The sequence below is a fragment of the Nyctibius grandis genome, chromosome 18 (assembly GCF_013368605.1).
Source record: "Nyctibius grandis isolate bNycGra1 chromosome 18, bNycGra1.pri, whole genome shotgun sequence".
Taxonomy (NCBI): Eukaryota; Metazoa; Chordata; class Aves; order Nyctibiiformes; family Nyctibiidae; genus Nyctibius; species Nyctibius grandis.
In genome coordinates this window covers 2,253,124-2,273,832 of record NC_090675.1, presented here as the reverse complement: position 1 = coordinate 2,273,832, position 20,709 = coordinate 2,253,124, and the positions used below count along the sequence as shown (strand labels likewise).

At 41.2% G+C, this 20,709-nt stretch overlaps 1 protein-coding gene across 1 annotated transcript; it reads right to left on the bottom strand.

Annotated features, from left to right (window-relative positions):
* Positions 1-509: 509 nt before the first annotated feature.
* LOC137671775 (merlin-like) lies at positions 510-19,517 on the bottom strand. Its single transcript, XM_068415513.1, has 18 exons — positions 19,510-19,517; positions 17,921-18,038; positions 16,031-16,156; positions 15,512-15,634; positions 11,728-11,811; positions 10,863-10,931; positions 10,564-10,646; positions 9,266-9,341; positions 8,688-8,825; positions 6,879-6,953; positions 5,972-6,085; positions 5,410-5,532; positions 4,606-4,823; positions 3,599-3,701; positions 2,739-2,866; positions 1,990-2,140; positions 1,091-1,300; positions 510-571 (listed from the first exon to the last, which is right to left on the bottom strand). Exons 1-18 carry the CDS (start codon positions 19,515-19,517, stop codon positions 536-538), a joined length of 1,983 nt encoding a protein of 660 aa, XP_068271614.1. The 3' UTR covers positions 510-535.
* Positions 19,518-20,709: the final 1,192 nt, after the last annotated feature.

The following is a 20,709-nucleotide window of genomic DNA, read 5'->3' as shown; positions in this document are numbered from 1 at the left end:
AGGAAAAGGAAAATATTTGGCGGGCAAACACTAAAATGTTGAGCAGCTCTGTGGGATTCCTGTCCCGTGGACGAGACCAAAAACATAATTAGTCTATTGTGTAGGTAAACACCAAGCTCATGTACAATTTTTTTCTCATCCCAAACATCTCCTGGACACTTGCTGCCTAGCATCCTTTCTACAAAACTACAGTACCACAGGGATAAGTCACTGTGTAAAAACCCCTGGGGGAGGAAGGTTTAGCAAAGTATAAAGTGTTTTGTCAAAAGTGCATAAGTAGTAAACAACAGTCCTCTGGGTTTGTGTGTTTACCATTGTACCCAAAGACACTAGCCATTTCACACTGGCAGTTTTAGCACTCCCAGCTTATGTTACCTGCTTGGAAGCTGACTGGCACCACTCTAACTACAGTACCATGTCTCTCATGCCGATGCCTTTCAGCAGAGTTGCACAAGCATCCTCATATAGGTGCATTTTGCAGCAGCCAAAAAGATGGCCACCAGGTTCTACCAGTCTGATAAGGAGACGAGAGGCTTCAAATGTAGATCACATCCGAGTCATGCTGCTGAACCTACAGGCAAATCAAATAGGAAAAATTAGTTCCACCCTGAACTCCTACTTAAAGCAAAATAACTCCCTTTGGTCCAGTTCTTCCTTTACCTCCAACTCTGGAGCCTTTTGCAAGATGCCCCACAATACTTTTTTCTTCCTTCTTGAAACAAGCATATTTGCCTCACCCCTGCTATTTGGATTAGGTTAGTCTTGAAAGTTGCTTCTGCTACTTGCATTAGAAAGAGCTGCTTCCTGATCTGTTGCTACACTCAGCTGTGTTCCTTCTAGATCTAAGCACACAACCCTGAAGATTCAGGTCTTGAATGTTATATACTAGAGCCTCTAACAGACCCTAAAACTCCTCAGAATGGTGCACCAGTGCAGGGTCTCCAAACTCATGCAACAGCCATGCACTGACTCGTCATTTGAGAGGCTGTGACAGAGCTGGACAGAACAGGTCCCTCAAGCCAGCCATTCTTTACCTCTGAACTCTAAACTTGTAATCAACATTTGGGAATTTACTTACAAATCTGATTACCTTTATAATCTGTTTTCTGGTTCCTGTGCCCACACTGTTGGCAACCAAGGAATTTGCTTGAAAAGATGACTTTTCCACTGGCACCGTGTGTTGAATTTTGTTGGTACAAGGCCAGCTGCTTGTAGTATTTAACAAGTAAGCAGGGAAAGGTCTTTGAAGATTTATATCCGACGAATCTGCAGTTTCGAAGGTTTTCATCCATGATGGAGTCTTTAAAAGGAAAAAAAACACGTGGAAATTTAATGCCCTTTCTATATCAGCACTCATTAAGCCAAAAAGAACATCAGATGCATAGTCAGAAAATAAAGGCCATCTTCCCTCAATTTTTCCAAGCCTCCCTTCTCTCTCTCAAACCATTGACTCAGAGCCATTTTTGCTACATGTGGAACAACCTGGAAGGACAAAGCCAGCCCTATTCTTGCGCTGGTTCAGGAAGTGGCTGCAGTGTTTGTATAAATAACAAGAAACTTGTGACAAAAATCCGGGTTTAGTTCCTCAGTGCCTTAAAAAAGAAACACACCAAGACTTTTGATTTTTAGCAACCACAAAGCACGTGGAATGAGAATGCAATGCAAACTGTGAGGAACCACATTTCAATGTGTTATTAATTCACAACAATTTAGTTTGCTCCAAGACCTTAAACTCTCACTGTGATTTCATAATCTCTAAAACAACATGATTATTTTTTGCTTATGGTACTGGTCTCCCACCCAGGAAAAACAACTTAGATTTTGTTTAGACATGAATTTTCCTTGTCTGCGTTCACAGTTTTAATATTTTACTATTAAGGGTACTAAAGCACGTGCCTTGAACTGAAATACAGCAACTATTTTTGGCACAACCACACTATTCTCTTATGTTTCATGCTGAAAAAAGTGGCAGGTATTCAGGGTACATACATTTCCTAAGGAACGATCCAAGGATCCCAGTACTTCATTCCAATGAGAGTGAAGCCCAGACTGTTTTTCTTCTAGTTTCAAAGCATGAATTTCAGACTTTAATTCTTTCAGTCGATCTTCAAATTTTCTGCTCTTTTCTAAGTAGTCTAGCCTGGAGTCCACAAATCAGAGACAAAAAGCATATTGGTGTGACATAGCTCAAGAACAGGTGTGTGTGGAAGAAGAGAGGACGTTTTGTTTCATTATGATTTTTTGATAGGCAAAGTGATGTCTGGCACATGTCAGCCTGCCTCCCCTGGCCCAGTGAGAAGGGGACTCACTTCCACCCTTCAGCATCCACACACTTACTTTTTCCCAAGCATTTCCTTCCAGACCAAGAGAGGAAAAGCCTCTATATTAGATCAAAGCAATATCATGCCATGCTTCAACACTAGGGGGAAACTTCTGTCCACTAACATGCTGTTACTCCAGCAAAGTACTTTACCCCTGACACAGTGCTCTCCAAGACAGAAGGGTTCTGGACTTGTCACAGCTTGATGCCACCAGAACACTCTTCCTCTGTGTAAATAGCTAGTCTTACACAGACATAACCCACACCAGCTCAGTAAAAGGCCTCCAGCCATATGTACAAGTAGGAGGCCATCCTGAGTTGTTAAAAGGATGAACTGCAATTCCCTGAGATTTTTTTTCCTTTCTGTACTTTTCATTATTAACTTTCTCACATATTTAAACCATAAGCATACTGATACCTCTCTCTCTCTATCTCAAAGGATAGTCTCTTGAGGTCAATGTCCTTCAAATCCAGCTTTAAGGATCCTTTGTCAAAGTTGGCATCTCTGGTGTCAGCTGGCGAGTATTGTGGGTACTTGACCATGTGCTGAAAGAGGCAACACAAGCACTGTCAGTGAGATCTGATTGTTTGATTTTGGGTTTATCTGTCTCCCCAGCTTCTGCAAGAATGCCACACTGAGCCATTTCATAAGTTACCCATGGATTCTGAGACACACAGATGGTCCTGCAGCCCTTTCCCTCTACCTGAGTGGCCCCAGATGAACTGCTGAAGTCCACAACCCACAGATCCAAGGGCAGAGTAGTATCCTGGCTGCAATGTTCCTGTCGATTTCAGCAGAGAATGGAAATCCATTCTCAGCAAGACTGGAGCAGAAGAGGGAGCTGGGGCACACAGCCTTAGCGCTGCCTTCTTGCTGGAGACAGCTTCATCTGCTTTGCCTAAAGACACTCATGGGCAATTCACATACCAGGACACCACAGCTGGCTCACTACAACCACATCTAAAAAGCATTGCCTGACTGAGATGGCACAGAGCCAGTATTAGGCATGAATGCAGGCAAGACAATCTCTCCTCACTAAGTCCCAATACCAGTCCTGATTTTTTACTTTTGTCTTGCCTTTGTTACCATCCTGACTCACTGCCTGTAACAAATACAACTTCCATCCTAGCTACACTGTGTTTAAGCATTAGTTGGTTCTATAGGTGTTTGTCCCCCAGCTGGATGCAGACATGCCACTGCTCAGCTTGACAGAAAAACACAATCAACATCTGACTATCTCTGAAGATGAAGTGGTGCCCAGTAGAGCAGAAACTTACAGGATAATTAAGCCTGGTTATGTCTAAGAGTTTCTGCTTTGCTTTCCGTTCAGCCTCTCTAGCTTCATGCAGATCTTGTTTCAGATGCTCTGCTTCCTTGGCTCTGTAAGACAAATATCTTGACATGAATGGCTGATGATTTCCAATATAGAGCAACACATGGATTTCAGAGCTGCACACCTCACTAGCTTCCAGAGAACAAGATCCATTACTGTGAGTGATTCCTTTACCCAAAGACACTGTGGTAGGATGGTCACATGGAGAAATAACTGGACACAGCATGACACATGCTTCCAAAGACAATCCTGCACAAACTGGCTGAATTAACATGTTTTTCCTACTCCTAATTTCCATGGGCTCAGTTATGACCTGCTGATACAGATTCTCCAGGCTGTCAGAGATCCTCCCTGAGGTGGGGAGAAGTGCAACATATCTGCTCTTTATTTTGGCAAGCTTTTTGGCAGTATCCTAAAACAAGCAGAAGGCCCTTAGTAGCAAGGTTAAAACATCCTCTGTCAACAGTGGCCTGCTGTGCATCTTCAGGCAGCACAGTGTTATGGAACATGCAAACACTTACAGAGTGGTTTATATTCCACATGAGTTTACCTGGTTTACACTTCTCAAAGATCTGAAAGGGACACAAGAGACCATCACTTGGTACTAATGAACAAAAACAGCCTCATAACTCATGGGGTATATAGATTGGTAAATTTAGATAGCTAGGTAGTGAGTGCTCTTCTGATAACACTGAATAGAAAAGGCTTCTGCATTCTGGATCTTTAATACTAAAGATCTCTAAAGCCTTGCATCTGATCACCTGTAAAATTCTTGACCTGCATCACCACCACTGGTACCAGGTGGAACAAACAAGACACAAGAAGGCTTAGTCAATCTGAAGTGCTGCTTGGGGACAATTCCTCCCTCATGGTCTTAGCTCTGAGAAAAGCAGCACTCTTCACTCAGGCATCCCACTAGAGACCCCACAACCCCACTCAAGCAAATCTAACCTGCGGTCAGACTCCTTCACCAGCTTCACTGCTATCAGCTCTGCCTCCCGCATCTTTTGCTCCATCAGGCGTTTCTCCTCCTTGGTTTTCAGAGCTGTGATCTCCAGCCTCTGTCGCTCTTGCTCAGCTTCTGCAGCATTCTGGGCCAGCAATTTTGCCTCTTCCTCTGCAATCTGAGCTTTTTCAGCCAGCAACTCAGCTGCTTCCTGGGATCGGAGCTAAGAGGAAACAATTTTTTGTAGTTACCCTGTCTAGCATCTATAAAATCACCCCTGCAGACAGTCAGGAAGAGGACATCTTTCCCCCAGAGATCAAGTGATAAAAATATTATTCCTTAAAATAAAAAGTATAGTAAACATAATTGTAGGGTCTGCTGTTCCTCCTCTGCTCCAGAATTGCCTAACTTCCTTCTTGCCTCTCACCTCTACAAAGCAAGGAGACACATTTGCTTAGAGCTGGACAAAGACATCAACCAAAAACTGACGTTGACCCCTTCAGCTGCCAGTGCCCCATGCCTCTTTCTCCCAGCTTCAGCTCCAAGGTTGCTTCCTTTCTTCCCTCTTCACCTGAAGAAAGCACTGTGAACCAAATACAGGGAGCAAGTGGCTCAGCAAATGGAGGTTATGGCAGATCAGAGTTTTCCCAGGTGTTCCAGCATGCCCTCTCCACCAGCGGTCAGAAACTCTCCAGCCTTGTCTGAGCCATAATTCCTGGTGTCTCACAGGAGCCATAAGAAATAAAAAATTCTTCCAAACCAAGAAAGCCCATCAAGCACAAGAATATTCAGACTAACATGCCACTCACCAGGGCCTCGTTGGCTTGCCTGGCTTCATCTTCCAGCTGGAAAAGGCGCCTTTCCAGCTCATCTTTGGCTCGCTCAGCTTCTTCTCTGAGCTGCTTCTCCCTGGCCAGCCTTTGATTCTCCATCTGGAAATAGAATGAGCAATACTACATTTGTGGGTTTGCAGCAGAATCTCATCTGGGCCTGAGGCGGCACAGCAAATTAACCTAACGAAGAGCGGCCTGCTCTCTAGCCAGGGGACTGATATTCACCAGAGATGCCTGCTGAAGCTGCCTGCACTTTGCAGCACTGAACTCCTCTAACAGGTAATACTGGTTATTTCAGACTGCTGGGAGAGCACTTGGATTGATCTTATGTACCCCAAATCTTTGTGATCACCTGTTCAGTTTCACAAACATCAGTTACATCCTCAGATGCTGCATACACACTAGAGCTGTTCCCACATTCAATCCTGCTGCACTTTCTCACCTCCCACACACGTACTGATGCAATGCATGGACAGCAAGGGCACCAGCTGGAATAATAATCAGTGTTTTCAACAATAGAGGAGCAGAAAGAATCTACCTTTTTTCTAGCTTTTTCTTCCCTGGCTTGTGCTTTCATTTGCTGGATCTCTATTGAGTCCACTTTTCTTCTCCTCATAAATAGGTCATGGTTTCCAATGCACAACTGCAGAATCTGCATAGGAAAAGCAAAGCAAATGTGATTTTGATGTACTTCTGATGATCCCCCAGCCAGCAGGACAAAGAACTGAGGCTAATGTGGGCATTAGCCTCACAGGACAGAAGCTGACAATTCTGTCTTCAGCACAAGTGCTGGCAGTTGCTTCCCTTCCAAGAAAATCAGCACCCAGGGCAGGCTCACACCCAGGTATGCAATAGTTTAGAAAAGTTCATAATAGGATGAGGGGTTCCTTCTGTCCTACAACCCCCCCGGTTCCATTTTCCTAAATAAGAACAGGCACTAGATCTAGGCCAAAAGTAGACGAGATGTAGCTGTGGGAATGGTCCCTGTGATGGTCCCTCCACAAGCTCATTGAGAAGTGATCCAGCCCCTGCGGTTGTGTTAGGAAGCAATCAGTGATGATACAATTAGCCAGCTGATTACATCCCTTCCTTGTTACTTCTCCCAGAAAAGGAGAGGCAGTAGCTGATTGAGAACCCACAGCAGCCAGGCAGATGCTGCAGTGGCTTTGCACCTTCCCATATGCTACATCCTCCCCTTCCAACATCTGGATTTCCCTTTGTGATTTGGGCCTTCTTTCACATCTTGCTTTCCACCCATCATCTTTTCTTTCCAGAGGAGACAAATGTAAGCACCCTGACTTCCCAGACAGAACAATCCTCAGGAAAACACATGGGAAACTCAGTGCTCTCTGGCCTCTCTATAGGTTTTACAAACAATATTTCTCACTCAGATATCAGTCAGTATTAACAGGCTCAGTTTTAAAGAAGGAAGGCAGGATACTTACCAATTTGTTCACTTTGAGTTGAGAGGAAAAGAACTTGAAGACTTCTGCTTTTTTGTCAAGAGGTTTAATAGTTAACTATACAGGCAAAAAGGAAAAAGAAAGGAAACACAGTGAGGAGGAGGAAAAACAAAGCTGAAACTATTAATACTAATGTAAACTTCAGCCCATCTCCACTTCTCTCCAGGGAAGCAGTGATTTATGCCCCAAACGTGGGGAGAGTAATGCAAAAACAATTTGCTCAGAAAGAATCAGAACCAGGACTGCTGTTACACAGGTTGCTCATCTGCTCCCATAGCAGGCTATGTTGGAAGATAAAGCCTCCCACAGACCCATGCTGGTGCCAGTTGGGATGGTGGTTTTCATAATACCACCTGTGCATTGTAAACTATACTAGGAACACTGGTTATCAGGAGAACAGAATACATTATTAATCCCCAGAAGGAGTCATTCTCAGAAGTCAGGGAGATGTCAAACACCTCTCTGAATACCAATCACTACAGGTGTAAACAAAACATATCAAGGGCCTGAAGGACTTGTTCTTCTGACCATCAGATAACAGTCCTGGAGCTCGTGCTTTCTCACATTTTCAGTCCTATCTCTCAAGCTGTTTCCAGAGGACACGAAGGGCTTTCATGCTGCCAGGTCAGTACACACTGTTTCACTTCCTATGTCGTGCTCTGTTTGGCTGCATAACAAAGTACGACTCTTCTTTAAGATCCTGTTTTCTGTGACTCATGGGTTAGCTAGCACTCTATTCCTATAATTCATTTGCAATGCAATGTATAATTTCAGGCCATCTGAGTCACCAAGATGATAATGTCCTACAGCTTGTTTCACCCTGTAGGGAACAACTGCTTGAATGTGTTGCCTTGTAAGGAGCAGGGCTGTGAATGTGTCACTGAATACAGTGGAACTTTAATACAGGGCTACACAATTTCCCAACAGTAGGGAGTTAAGGCAGTTTATTCACAGACCAGAAGAGAAGTTTAATGTCATGCAAGGACCAAAAACTTTTTGGAGGCAGAACTCCTGTAGGCTGCCCTGCCTGATTTAATGTATGCACATCTAACCCTGGACAGCAAATCGCACCCTCGATGTTTTTCATCGAGGCCCACAGAAAACAGAACAGGCTGTGCTGTCCTTTGGCTGACAAATTCCAGGTATTCCAGTACCAATGTAATTTTTTGATTTTGTTTTTTCTGATTATAGCCTTCCATGTAGCCACATTATTTGTAATCAGACTAAATTTCACCCACTCCCCACTGTACTTTCTACAGGTAAAAGATGGGCTCTGAAATCACAGCAAAATTGCAATGGTAGGGCTGTGCTGAAGACTGAAATCATGCACTGCCAAAATGGCAGAATTCAAGCAGAAAAACATGTACATCTCCCTGCATGTCTCCTCTTGTCACTGTGCTTCAAACCTCATCTACAAGGACAGCTTCTGCATGTGAAAACAGCATTAAGTCTTTATGGATCATCTAATTCCCACTGACAACTGAAGAAGCTAGTCACAGTGGCATTCATAATATCTGTCTTTTTCAAAGGACAAACAGCAGGGAAGGAACCAGAACAGAGGGGTCTACAAGTTTGGAGAGCTCAGAGCAGCCTCTGGCTCCTAGGGGAACCAAGGTTAGGCAGCACATCTGAAAGGCGGGTCTGTTGTTTTTTAGTTTTCTAACAAAGCTCCCTAGGATTTTTCCCTTCTCCCCTAAATTATTTAAACAGAGACAGCTTTCAGCCTGTTCCAAGAATCCCAGTTCACACCCATGCCCATATGAAAAGAATAATATATCAAAGCCATCATACCTCTTTCTCACTATAGGAAATGTTTCTGATAGCACTCCACTCGAACGACTTATTTGGAGAGAACCTGTTATTAATGCTGTAGATGTGAATGCCTTTGGCATCAACTCCAAGGAGGAGATCTGTATGGTTTTTGTTTTGCTAAAAAACAACAGATTTCAGTAAATGCCATTTATGGTGACATTAAACAGCCACAGACAAGATCCACGTTTATTCTAATACATTGATATTTATCTCTATTTTTAGGAAATTGATGTTTCCACAAAATATCATGAATGTTGTCACTGCTAGTTAATAAACCCAGTACTCTAACTTGACTATAGCAGCTGAAACTTTTACTCTATTTCTCCTTTTCCTATTACATACCCAGAGCTACTCAAGAGCTCTGTCAGATTGTAAAAGATTCATCTTAACTGTTTTATTCACCTACTCATTTAGCAGGCAAGTAAACCAAGTCAGGACAATCAGTACACAGCCCACCTTCAGCAGAGAAAAGCAGAAGTCAGGAGTCCCAGTTCCAAACTCCCTGGAGGAGTACCATCATCTACTGCAACTGAAAACTGCTAAAATAAAACACTTACAGCAATTGGAAAATAATTGACACCATACATTTCCAAGTCTTGGGCAATTTTCAGGTAGTTCATCTCAGCTTCATCCCTAGAGAATAAGGCCATGATTATACTTGGAGATTCCTTTCCAGTCTTTCTCTCCTAGCTGACTATTTCCCACTTAGAAAAGAACAGGCAATCTGGTCCTTTGTACCTGCTTCAATTTTGCCATCTTACTCTCAACAATAGAAAAAGGATAATAAAAACAGCATCTCCACAAAATACAGACAGTAAAGCTGTACCTATTTTGAATCATGTATAGTGTAATCTTTATTAAAATTCAAGCCCAGTCTTATCCTTGTGTTAGTGTTGCCAATCCATCAACATGTCTTGGAGACCTCCCCTACCATTGTTTTCTATGACATGAGGATATTTCCTTCAGGAAACAGAGTTTATTGAGAAATGAGTCCTGAACAAGTTCTAAACAGAGCTTTGGGCACAGGCCAAAGAAGGGTGAGAATCTCTCCACCCACCATTCTCCCTTCAAGGTGAGGCGTCAATAAGTCTTAAGGAAAATATTCAGTAAAAATAGTGCTAAGAAGCATCTGCAACAGCCAAAGAGAAATTGAACCAAAATATTAGGAAAGGCTGCCTCTGTGTGCCAACAGCTCCTGCTGCTTGTTTAATTGAATTTCCAGGCATGCTGAATGTCTTGAAGTAGCTGAATGTCCACATGGACTAGCACCAAAACTCAGCCCTGGAACTATGATGCCGTGTCTCTACTGTTTTGGTTCCTTGCTAGGTACGCTGACACCCTTTTGAGCCATAAATTTTCACAAGGTATAAAATATATCAGCTTCATTCTTTTTATTCAAGGGGGAGACTGGTGTGATATGGCTCCAGAAAGGCAGCTGCTGCATAGGGCAGACACACCAGCAACTCCAGGTGGCTAACAGCCTTAAAGAAAAAGGTTATAACTCCCAGGGCTAACTGCAAATTCAACACAACTCAGACTTTCTGCAGGAACCTCTCTCTGCCGGCATACATGGACTCTGATGAACAGGACTCCTGTTTTAGACACGTTAGGTCATGAAGCTCTGCAAGAGCCCTCAGCTTCTCTGTTCACTTCAAAGCAAGTCCAGTTTACAAGACACCTTTTACCCCAGATGAGTGGGTGTTTTTATCCCTAGTTATAAATTAACCTATTAACATCACAGCTTGGAAACCAACATTTCTTTGCTCATTCTACAAAAGCCAAATTTCACTGAAGACAGCAAATATCCAGTTACTGAACAGTATGGGATTTCCAAAGAATGAAATTATTTCAATACCTGGCGATACCCCTGTGCTCAGCATACCAAGCAGTAATCTTTTCTTCCCACATCTCTGCTGTCAGCTGATACTGCCTGAGGACCTACAGAGAAAGGAAGGAGTTTGGTTTCCTTTGAAGATACAAATACATGTGCTGCCTCTCCCAAGCAACGTGAATGCAGCAATGCAGTTCACAGCTCGGTCATTTTGCCAAGTTCAGGGCAGACACAGTTTCTGATGCTCTGGTTAATCCCACAGCAATATCTGTGTAGCAAAGAGTAGATTCAAAGATCTGGTTTTATACAGAATAAAGACTTACCCTTTTGGGTAAAAGTTCATCATGGGCTAGAAAGCCTGGCTCATGAAAATTTGGATCATAGTCACCATACTGTCCCAAGAAAAGAAAAGATACTTCAGTTTGTTAGATGCAGAATGCTGAAGAATTTGGTGCTTGCGTAGTTTGATGTGATCATTTGAGGCAGATTTTGGTTTGGTTCTCCCGTATACAAGGTAACACAATAAACAGACTCCCCTCATCTGAACAGTGCATGGAAGGTACTTCCAGCCTTTGTGCTATGCACATGGCTCCAATACAGCCACTAAGGTGGCCTATAACCTTAGGCTTCAGTCCTAGCCTGCAGCTCTCAGTAACTGCAGATATGAAGGAATCTCCCATGGCTTCATACCCTTCTCTGAACTACAAGCTACATCCAGGAGTGTAAGCTCCCCTAGTCCTATAGCCTACTGCATATAGGCTGCATTTGTGTTCACCTCCTGCTATTGTATAAGTTTGGCTCTTGGTGGCAGAGAATCACAGCATCACATGAAGTCAACTATGTTCTGAGAGGTACTAAAAAACATCATGTCCTTCCATCGTGAGCTCTGGTATCAGCACCTGCTGTATCCATGGACATTTTTTAAAACAGGAAATAATTCTACCTGGGAGAAAGATTAAATTAAAATGTTAAGTCCAAAGAAATCCCCTAAGTTGTGAAAGCATAGTAATAACACCACAATCCTTGTAGTGGTATCTAATCCTTATTTTTCTAGCTGTGTGTGTACCTCTCAGGATGACCTACTTCTTTAATAGCAAATTTTAACACCGCTGTGTTTTACATACCACCATGTATATGTGTTGGTTAAAAAAAAAAAATCAATAAAAAAGAGCACCTATATGCACAAACCTTGGCCTGAACAGCATAAGAAGCCAGTAAAACTGTTGCTTCTGGAGAACAATAGATTTCCTCATCCAGTATTTGTTTCTTAACCTAAATCAAGAGAAAAAGGAAGCAAGTTAAAGAAGCTCAAAGTCAGGACTTAAGTCAGGCCTGAAATGAAACTAGACATGCCCAGACTATAACTTGGCACCAAACATCACCATTATGAGTTAATAACAGCAACAATAAAATGGCATTCAGAAACACAGGAAGCCTTTACTTAGCATTACATTTAATGTAAAAAAACCCCCAACTTTTGAATGTTAAAGTGTCTTAATTCTAAGTTCATAGAAATGCTAGTCAGATATTTCCACACATCTATATAAGGAATCCTGAAAAAGAATGTTATAAAATACGAATTTTATTGTCTGCACTTCATTCCTTTTAACAATTCTTCTTTTTCTTCCTGCTTTGGAGCTTTACAACATGTAAAACATCAAATTTTAGGTTGGAAGTGACCTCTGGAGGTCATCTAGTCAAAGCAGGTCCAACTAGATGAGATTGCTCAGGGCTGTCCAGCTGACTAATATTGCCAAGGACAGAGACACACTGAAAACTCTAATAGCATGTTCTCATGCTCTCCAGAATGAAAATAAAGGAGACCCCACAAAGGGAAGCTGACTAAGAGCACTTAATTGATTCAATTACAGTGGTCTAAGCACAACAAAAACACAGGGGCTTAAAAATAAAAGCCCAGTATAAATGGTAAAGAGTCTTTTAACATTTTCTTCATTTTAATAATCCATGGCACTATCAAGATCAGAGGTCTAATAGTTTGTAAGATGTTGCTTGATTTTAAATCAGTTGGGTAATTTTTACTTGAAAACCTAAAGAGGGAAGGGGAAATTAATCTTCACAAATCCTCCTCTCAGGTGTAATGTATTTAGCCTACTAACAAGCACACAAGACAAGAAAATTTTGCATAATGCAGAGTCTTAAACATTTCCAAAAAGAAAAATGACTTGAGATAGCGCTGAGCTATCTTTACAGGTACACTTCGGCACTGGAGGTACTGTGAACTGAAATGAACCATCAAGAAAGTTTTTCTTTTAAATTCAGTCTTTGGTGAGTACAATATATGAACTTGAGTTATAGTACAGGGAAAATTCTTTCTAAGCTGTTAAAATGGAAAGAATGAAAAGACTGAAAAGACTTTCTTCCAAATTGGAAAGCTCCAGCTTTCATACTCCATGGTGCAAATCATACATTTCAGAATTTAGAACTTAAGATAAATACCCCATAAGCATCTGGTGTTTTTTTCTGATCAGTTCTTACAAGGACATTTTGTTATACTTTATGAAGGAGCAAATTACCTAATCTTTAAACAGATAACATTTAGCTTTAGTCATTTACAGTTATTCACACATTTTGCAAAAAGCTGTTCTGCCACATTAATTTGTAAAGGTCTGAATAATCAGTAGAGCTGAAACCTGTCAGCATCCAGATGTCCGTACATGTTTTCCCTATTGCCATCCAGGTGTGATCTTAAGTTCTTACAGTCAGGAAACCTTGCAAGTTCAAATTTGTTTCAGTCTTGTTTTTCTACTTTGGAATGAGAAGAATTTGCTAATTGCATATCTGCTAGTCAAGGCAGGTTCAAGGAGAAAAGAAAAAAGTGAAAAAAATCAGGATTAAAAGACTAGGAAAAGAGTTTAACCCCTCTCATTCCTTTCCAAAATTAGCTTAATAAACAAATTGCCAAGTGTTAAGGGTTCTGGATGAAGTTCTAGTTAGTATATTAACCCTCAGAACAACCGCATTTTGCCATTACTTCATTAACACATCCTCCTCGGGGAACAAGTGTATTTACTGTATTTATTTACAGATGCAGACTTAATTTATTCCATACACCCAATCGACTTGCACAGACACATATTGCTGAAAGCTACCAGAATAAAGCAACACACCAGAATGCTGTAACTTGCAGAGGACTCCACAGCAACTCAGTAGAGAAGCTGGATGTCCCAGACATTGGAACAAACAGCTGACCAACGAGTGACCATCCAAAACTCAATTGCTAAAGGTACAGCCTGGTGCTGCAGCTATGGAGCCACTCGATGGCTCTTCCTGGATGATGCATCTTTATTTTGATAACAAAGCATTGCACTCCAAGAATTTGCTCCTTCATCTACTTTTTAATGGAGCCAAGAAAACCCTAACAATTTCTGAGACAAAAGAAAACCAAGTGGCAAATAAGAAAGCTGCCTCTGCAAAGCTACTAGCATTAATGCATGTGTGGAGTTAACTTTATTACTTCTATTGGCTTCCGTCTCACAGAAATTTGGAAATTTTTAAGAACCACCATGGTGTACAGACCAAGCTGTGTTCACACAGCTAACAACTCTGCTCTTGAACACAGAATTGCTGTCCTGCAGCTCCTCAGTAGGTGCCCCTATGGCAGAGCTGATGTGGGTCCTGTTATCTGTACTGAAGATTTGTCAGGGCTGGGGATTTATTCTGCTAGCACAAGTAGCAGGCACCCTGTTCAATGGGGGAGGGAAGACAATTCAGACTGGCTAATTCAACTGGCACAAGTCAGTGTCTGCAAGTCTGAACGTTTCAGAAAAATACCAACACCACACCAATGGAACAAGACTTCTCATCCAGGGCCTATCAGACAATATGATGATGCCTCCAGACTTTGTCTTTAAAAGGATCACACATTGTGGTGAATCTTCTGTTTGAGTCATAGCTGTGTACGCTGCTCCACTCCTCATGAAACTTGCTCGATGAACAAACCTATATTTCAGAATGGCTATCAAACTCTATGATCTTTTTTCCCTACAATCCGAAATGAAGATTTAAGGACAGGTTAGGGAGTTCTTGCTTGCTAGTGATTGTGCCTTCTACAGTCATACAGAAGAAGATCTCCCAGTAACCCCCTGGTCTATTTTTAGGAACTTGCAAGTTTTAGTTTCAGGGATAGGCTGTAGTCACAGGTCTTGTTCTAACTGCAGCTGATATGGGTGAAAAAGCTTGTTGTCCCCAACTGCTTATCACCATTCATTCCCTCTTCTCCATCTTCACAGCTGCCACCATAATTGCTTGTGTAGTCACTCCCCGACACAGTGCGTACAGCTAATAACAGGTCTCTTCTAATTCAGCTCATTTTGAAAGAACTGGGTTAGGGAATGGTTACATCAGAGGTTACACCAGCAAGTCTAAGACAATGATGACAGGGAGCTGTTGAGACTCTCTTCATCCAACTTAGCTGCAGCCAGAGCAGACCAGATGACACAGTCCTCAAGATAACTTCTGAAGCTGATAAAAATGATGGCTTCACTTTATAAGTCTCAGCACTAACCAGTTAGGGCAAAAGCCTCACAGTTCTTCAAGCAGTGTCAGCCTTGCAAGGATTTTCTTTTTTTTTTTTTTTTGTAACACATGCTATAGGAGCAAGACAAGTCTGGAATATCCAGACATGGAATTATCACCCAGACTGCTAGGTGTAAAAGTCATTTTACATGAAACTACAGGTCCCAGCAATTTAACTCCCTTTCCTAGCACAAACAGTAAGAGAAGCCATCAAGAGAACAAAACCTGCAGAAGGCAAACATTCAGCTTACCAGTACACAAAACCAGAGCAGTCAGGAGAGATGTTTGTATTTCATAAAAAATGAGATCTTTACAGACACACTGGTACAGCTGAAGCCAGCAGAATCATTCTGAGACTAACAGCTGCCAACAAGATCAAAGACAACACAAAAGGGATAAATACAGAAGGAATTCATGGTTAAAAAGTGTTCCTGACCTGAAGGAAGAATAAATGCTGGGTAATTTCCTGTAATAGTTCCTCTTCTACCTTCTCTGGGTAGAATTTAGCCAAAAAATGAAAGCTAATGGGATCTTCTTTGGGGATTTCTTGATCTAAAACCTGTTTAAAGATAAAATAAAATCAGCAGCAAAAATAGCACAGAAGTGTCTCAAAATAATATTCCAGAGGAAAATCAGAAAGCAGCCAATAATCTACTTAAAGCAGCCTTTCCATATTTTAGAAGGAAGGGCAATGCTTAACTTTAATCTAATAGCAATCAGTGCATATACTGGTGATTGGTGTGTGATACTTGAGGCCAAATGTGATAGAAGCAATCAGACCAAATAGCACAAGGAACTTCAGTCTTAAAAAAAACGATACCACCTAAAATTATAAGTTGTCGTGTAACACATTCCTTTAGGCTCCTGTGCTAAAAAAAAGCACATTTATAAGCATTCTACTTACAAATAATCTTTCTATAAGTAGAAAATTGCCAGACTTTTTTATTTCCTATACCTTTTTGTCCATCTTTAACCAGGTGCACATTCCTTTTATTGTGTACTGCAAGCCAAAAAACCAAGTCTCCCTTAAACCAAGTGCTCGACACACCAGATCAAACAAGTCCTTTCCCTTCCACTTCATCTAAAAGAAAAAAAAAATTAAGAAAAACAGGTACGTCTTGGATGAATTTGCCACATTTTAGTCAACCAGGCCACCATTTGCCTTTCTCCTATGAAATCTTATTTCACCTTTAGCTTTTCAATGAAATACACCTACTGCTGTCTACAGCAAAGCTGCAGTAGTTACCATGTTCTACCTCCTCTTCCTCTCCTCCAGAGAAGGATTCACAGAGCAGCTGTAGTCATTTGACTACAGCATCATGCACTTTATGAGCACACAGAATAAGGATTGCACTACTGATTTCCTAGGACACGGCAAGGCTTTATTAATATTTGTACAAATCTCATTCAATAGTTTTTACAAATTGGAGAGACTGAAAGAAGGCCAGGGGAAATCAAAGGAGTGTCGGGGCACAGTGCAATCAAAGCAAATCCATCTTTCACATACCTCAGCTCTTTCAGTGGCACCAAGCCAAGCCTTTATGCTACTCTGATTTAAACAAACAGGAGCCTGTCTTCTAGAGTAATTTACTAGCCTGGCTCCATAGAGAAGAGAAACTTTGATTAAAGGTCCCGAAATTCACACACTATGACATCTCATTTTTTCACTGAAGAGGCAGCACCTCTGTTTCTTCTGTTTGGCTACATGTTAAAAAGATTGTTTTGTCTAATTGCATGCATCAGAGACTAAAAACTTAATGGCAAACAGAACAACTTTTGGGTAATATTTGGATGGAAAGCAGGAAATCATCCCAGCAAGAGAGCAATATTTGGGAAGAAGGGAGAGATAGCAAAGAATACATCAAGCTGGATTTGATAACAAGGACTCTGATCTCCAAAACACATTTTCCAAATCCTTTATTTTCACAACTCTGCCTGCAGGTATTCTAGATCAGTATGTCACAGAAGTGCACTGCTTGTTACTAATCTGTCTCTGAAGGACCTAGTAAATGAAATACTAAATGCCCCACAAGACAGTCAAGTCTCATTAGAATTGCCAGTCGCATTGGACCTCAGCTTTCTAACTCATCTTCTCAAAATAACTATGTTTTTGTTTTTGCTGGATGATTAGGACTTAATCAGGTGCAGTTCTGTCTCCTTGATAGGGCAGCCCAATTCATTTAGCAATTGATCACTTGCTATATTTGTTTTCTTCCATATTTTTCTGCAGTCATGATTTCTCCATCCAATTTACTAGATAGCCATGACTGACAGAAGAAAAGCCAGCTTTTTCATTTGATCATTTTTCTCTTCTGCCCAGAGATGTTAACCAGCCATTGTAGCTGAAGAAGTAAACTGGAGTTTACAAATGGCAAATCACATCTGAAGAGAATGTCCCAGATCAACTGAGCACAAAAGTACCATTTTATAAATTATTTTACAAACATCATCTTAGGAACAGCTCTGACCAGACTTCTTCACCCAAGCTAGCAGTGTCTTAAAGAGCCATGTCACACAAAAAAAAAACCAACAGAATTTTGTGGAGAAGTGGGTATATATACAAACAAGCCCGGCATCATGTACTGGAATGCTTATGAAGAAAGCAGGCCTACTGCTAATTTAGCTGTGTCACAGTCAAATAGATTTAATGGAAACAGCTTTAAATTCTGACTAGTCAGAGTTGTTTAACAGAGGAATGCATCTGAGCATAAGTAATCCATTGTTTATAAAAATAATATTTCAGTTTTCAGACCATCTATGAACTGATAATCTGAACTTTTCAAATTTATGTCTTGCTAATAGAAAGGTCAGTCTCCCCCTTTCTAGCATTCTGCTGAGGACTCACCTCACAGCTGAACTCCATTTCAGCATCCACTGTTATAATTTTGACTTTAAAAGTCTTCGGTTGTTTCTTCTTCAGGCCTCGGATGGACATATTTTTTAGTTTACGAGGATAGCCACACCTGCAATCAAACATGCATTACCTTTAGGGCTGGAAATTCAGTAACATTTTCTTGGTTAGATTCCAAAGTAGATGAGTCCAAACTTGCAGAATAAAGTCACTTTTAAATATGCATTTTTGTGTCCAAGACAGTAAGAAAGGATGTTGAAACAAAAAGTTTAGATTAACCTTTAAATTTAGTTTGCTCCTTAAAATAAATTGCTCCAAAATGTCATTCCTGTCTTTCCTCACACTGCGTTCCTACAATACCAGAAAGAACATCATTCAGACCTTACATTGCAAGATCCAGGGGCCTGCCTCTCACTACAGCTGAGGACATCTAGGGAACCTCAGTCCAGCCCTCGTGCTCCACACAATCACCCGCATCCATCCAACCCAGCAGTCTCTCGCAACAAAACTCTGCAGTGGATGAATGTCTACAGTTTCATGAAAGTAATACCTGGCTTTTGAATAATGCCAACAGAAAGATGACATTCCTCATCCCTTTTACACATCCAAGCAAAATTCCCTTTCTCAGTAAAGGTCTCTGCAGTATGTACCAACACCAAATGCATCAGTGGAGGCTCCACAGCGCCACATCACGCAGCAAAACCTTATGATATCAAATCCAACTCAATCCTTTTCCATCAGTTACGGCTCCTTAAGCAACCAACCTATTAAGTTTCTTTACAAAATTACATCTTAGCTCCCTGAAATGATACAAATGCCAAGAACATATGCAGTGAAATTAAGCTGAATTTACCCTGTTCTCTTGGGAATACTAACTCACAATGACAAAAGCTATTTAGAACACAAATTTTCCAGTGCAGTTCTTGTGAAGGGAAATGCATTTAATTTTGCTCAAGCCTACAGAAAATTCCTTCACAAATCTTCTAAATGCAATTGACTGCATACCATCAAGAAAACTGAAGGGATGTTCTCTTCCCACAGCCACAAGGGTTTTGTGGATACCATTCAAACCAAATGTTGAAAGTTGGGGTTAAATGATAGCGTGAATCTGCACTATGCAGTTCTCAGATGTTTATTTCTGAGCACAGGAAATCAGCCTGTAAAGTTTTCTTCTTGTTTTTACTTTATAAAATCAACAGCTCAGACTTGCACAACCTAGTTAGTATCTGTGAACTATATAGGTCAAGAAGAGACTGAGGCATTCTTGGTTTCCTACAATATAAGACTATTACAGTGTGGCAGACTTCCAGTCTCTCCTTAAGGAATTCCAAAATAAAGTTCTAGTTTAAACTGAAAAGTTCCATTTCTCTGTACCTTCCAGGATTTTATAGAATATGTTGTACCCTTCTTCGCTTCTGCTGAGCTCTAAATTGGCTTGCAAATGCACTGATTATTTTCCACTTACTTTGTATGTGCCCCCCATCCAAAAATTCCAAGCAGCTAAATAGGAGGTAAAATGTATATGGAAGTTTTTATTTTCAAATTGTAGGGAAGTTGAGTCAGAGAACAGATGAGTTAGTTACCAAATCATAGGGACATCAGCAGCACAGCTGAGAACAAGTACTTGAGACAACTCAGAGCAGGGAAGAAAAGCTCAGGAGGAAATTCATCTTTCTGGCACCATTGAGACTGGTTGAGGAGTCCTCTCCCTCCAGTTGGCTCTGGTGAAGCTTCTGCTGAAATCTTGTTCGGTTTGGGGCAACACACTTCAGGAAAGATAATGGGCTAACTGGAGAGAATCCAAAGGAGAGATCCAAGGGCTAGACAATAATCTGTGGTAAAATGAAAGTACTGGTTAGTACAGAGAAGGGACAAGTGTGGTGAGACATTATCATGTCTGCTCTTTGTGACCACAATGGTTAAGACAAGGAATAATGGGCTTAATTAAATTGCAGACAGGTTTCACACTGAGAAAAATTCACAAATACTAAAAATATTATGATGCTGGAAAAGCACAGGATAGAATTTCTATCTTTCTGAACTTCTGTCCAAAACAGGGTGATAGTATCTGCTCCCCCTCAAGACTGGAGGGAAGTACATGTCCTCAAAGCACTCTTCCCAAGCTGGTCCTTCTGCTGGTGCCTGCCACCAGTCCTAGGTGAGGCCAGGGACTGGTGGCTTCACACTACAGTGCAAGCCAGGGTACTTCAGAGACAGGCACATCCAGAGCCCAAATCCCCTCACCCCCAGGGTACCCCCTTCTCCTCAAGGAATATTTTTTCAGATGAGTGAAAAACAGATCTTGCCACAGAGTGCATTTCCCCTATAGGACAGGCAATACCTCAGTGCACACTACTGAGCAGAGCTCAGGTCCTTTCTATTTAGCATAGAAAAGTGTTCTCAATTCAGAGGAAAGGACTATTTAAAAACCAAAAAATGACCATAGTAGCATGGTGTGATGTCACCACAGTAATACTGACAAGGAGAGCATCATGTGAAGGCATCCAAAACAGCAGTAATTATTCCAGTAATTTTTTGATCTCTGATCTGCAAGCTGCAACACAGCTAACAGCAAACTTGTATTTTAACCTGTAACATTCCAAAGGTCTTTCCTGTCCAGTTTTCTTCAAAACCAGAGATTTACTGTAAATAATTGTACCACTGGATACAGCAGTTAAAGCATGAGAACTACAAACTACTATACAATACTGGAAACAACCCCTTCTTCTGTTAATTCTAGAAGAAACACCAGTAGCTGAAGACAAAGGAGAAAAAAACTTCAT